At 43.1% G+C, this 2,274-nt stretch overlaps 1 protein-coding gene across 1 annotated transcript; it reads right to left on the bottom strand.

Annotated features, from left to right (window-relative positions):
• Positions 1-1,427: 1,427 nt before the first annotated feature.
• LOC127104455 (uncharacterized) lies at positions 1,428-2,000 on the bottom strand. The gene has a single exon (XM_051041634.1). It carries the CDS (start codon positions 1,998-2,000, stop codon positions 1,428-1,430), a length of 573 nt encoding a protein of 190 aa, XP_050897591.1.
• Between the last annotated feature and the right edge of the window lie 274 nt (positions 2,001-2,274).

Genomic DNA, 2,274 nt, shown 5'->3' with positions numbered 1-2,274 from the left:
AACCACCTTACCATTCTGCATAAGCACACCTCCTAATCCCATCTACGAAGCATTGCAATAAACCACAAACGGTTCCTCGGGATTTGGCAAAATCAAAATCGGAGCCGTTGTCAACCTTTTCTTCAACTCAAGGAAACTTTCTACGCATCGGACATCCCACACAAAAGCAGCACCCTTACAAGTTAACTTAATCAAAGGAAGTGCTAACTTAGAAAAGCCTTCTATAAACCTCCTATAGTAACCTGCCAAGCCTAGGAAACTTCTTATCTCGGTAACTGACGTAGGAGCTTCCCATTGCAACACCGCATCAATCTTCGATGTATCAACCGCAATTCCGTCACCAGAAACAACATGACCAAGAAAGCTAACTTCTCTCAACCAAAACTCACACTTAGACAACTTAGCATACAATCTCTTCTCTTTCAACACTTGCAAAACAATACGCAAATGTTCCACATGCTCTTCCTCCGACTTAGAATAAACCAAAATGTCATCTATGAACACCGCCACAAATTGATCCAAATAAGGATGGAAAATGCGATTCATGTACTCCATGAATACTCCCGGCGCATTAGTAACGCCGAAAGGCATCACCGTGTACTCGTAGGGTCCATAATGAGTCCTGAAAGCAGTTTTCTGAATGTCCTCATCTTTCACCTTAATTTGATGGTAGCCCGACCTTAGATCAATCTTACTGAAAATACGAGCACCCACTAAACGATCCATCAAGTCATCGATCCATAGGAGTGGATACCTATTCTTAATCGTCACCTTATTCAATTGTCTATAATCAATACAAAGTCGCATGCTTCCGTCTTTTTTTTTTTTTCACCAGCAAAACTGGAGCTCTCCAAGGTGATACACTAGGTCTCACAAACATCCTTTCAAGCAAATCCTCTAGCTGACTCTTCAGTTCAGCCAACTCTGATGCTGACATATTATACGGCGCCATAGAGATGGGTCTAGTACCAGGTACAAGGTCAATAGTGAACTCAACTTCTCTTTCTGGCGGTGCACTAGGAATCTCATCGGGAAAAACTTCAGGGAAATTGCACACCACCGGCAAGTCCGCAATTAGGGCCTGACTCTCCACAGTTAAAGCAAACAACATCCTTCTGCTTACAATCACGAGCCGCATGTCCCAGCATACCACAACGGAAACATCTCGTTTCACCAAGCCTACACACATTACTCTTGTGACCCGGCTTTCCACACTTGAAACAGATAACATTAGCAGGAGCATCTCCCCCACTTGTTCTTCGACCCGGAATCACTTTCTGTTTCCCTTTTCCAACCGGAGTTTCATATGGCTTACGACGACTGTGTTGACCCCTTCCTCTCTTCTCATACAAGATCTTATAGTGTGCATTGTTGTCCTCTTCAAAGATTCTACAACTATCAATCAGATCCGCAAAGACGCGAATCTTTTAATATCCCACAGCTTTCTTAATTTCCGGACGCAATCCATTTTCAAACTTGATGCACTTAGAGAATTTGGCATTGGCTCCATCATAGCAAGGATAGAACTTAGCCAATTCAGTGAACTTAGCAGCATACTCCGTGACTGACAAGTTCCCTTGCTTCAACTCGAGGAATTCAATCTCTTTCTTTCCTCGCACATCTTCTGGATAATACTTCCTCAGAAATTCTCTATGAAACACTTCCCAAGTAATCTCCTCGCCTGCAGTTTCCAACCTTACACGAGTGTCCACCCACCAATCATCGGCTTCACCTGACAGCTTATGAGTTCCATAACGGATCTTTTGCACAAGAGTGAAATCCATCACTCTGAAGATTCTTTCAATCTCCTTCAACCAAGCCAAGGCTCCTTCAGAATCATACGTACCCAGAAAAGTAGGTGGGTTCTCCCTCTGAAACGTCGCCAGACTACGAGACCCCACGTTCTCGTCAGCATTGAATGGGTTCTGGAACGCCTGAGCCATTGTCGGCATAGCTGCACCAAGAGCCTCATCATTCCTCCCAGCGTTTCTTCTGGCCATCTTACACTTCTTCTCACAACACAAACAAGGATTAGCAACAAATTAATAACACAAGGTCGTTAAATAACAAAAGACTCAAAAACGTGGTCGGATGGACCGACCTGCTCTGATACCACTAATGTAACACCCCAATTCTACCCGTCATAAATTCAATTAAAAATCAGAGTAAACAAATTTCACACAAAATTGAGGCATCACATATATCATTTCATCAACACTTAAACAAATTGCACAACACGAAAATTGCGCAAGGCTCCACTTAGTCCTTGTTAAA

This window comes from Lathyrus oleraceus, chromosome 7 (genome assembly GCF_024323335.1).
Source record: "Lathyrus oleraceus cultivar Zhongwan6 chromosome 7, CAAS_Psat_ZW6_1.0, whole genome shotgun sequence".
Lineage (NCBI taxonomy): Eukaryota > Viridiplantae > Streptophyta > Magnoliopsida > Fabales > Fabaceae > Lathyrus > Lathyrus oleraceus.
Note: the sequence above shows the minus strand (reverse complement) of the source record. Positions and strands in the feature narration are given on the sequence as shown.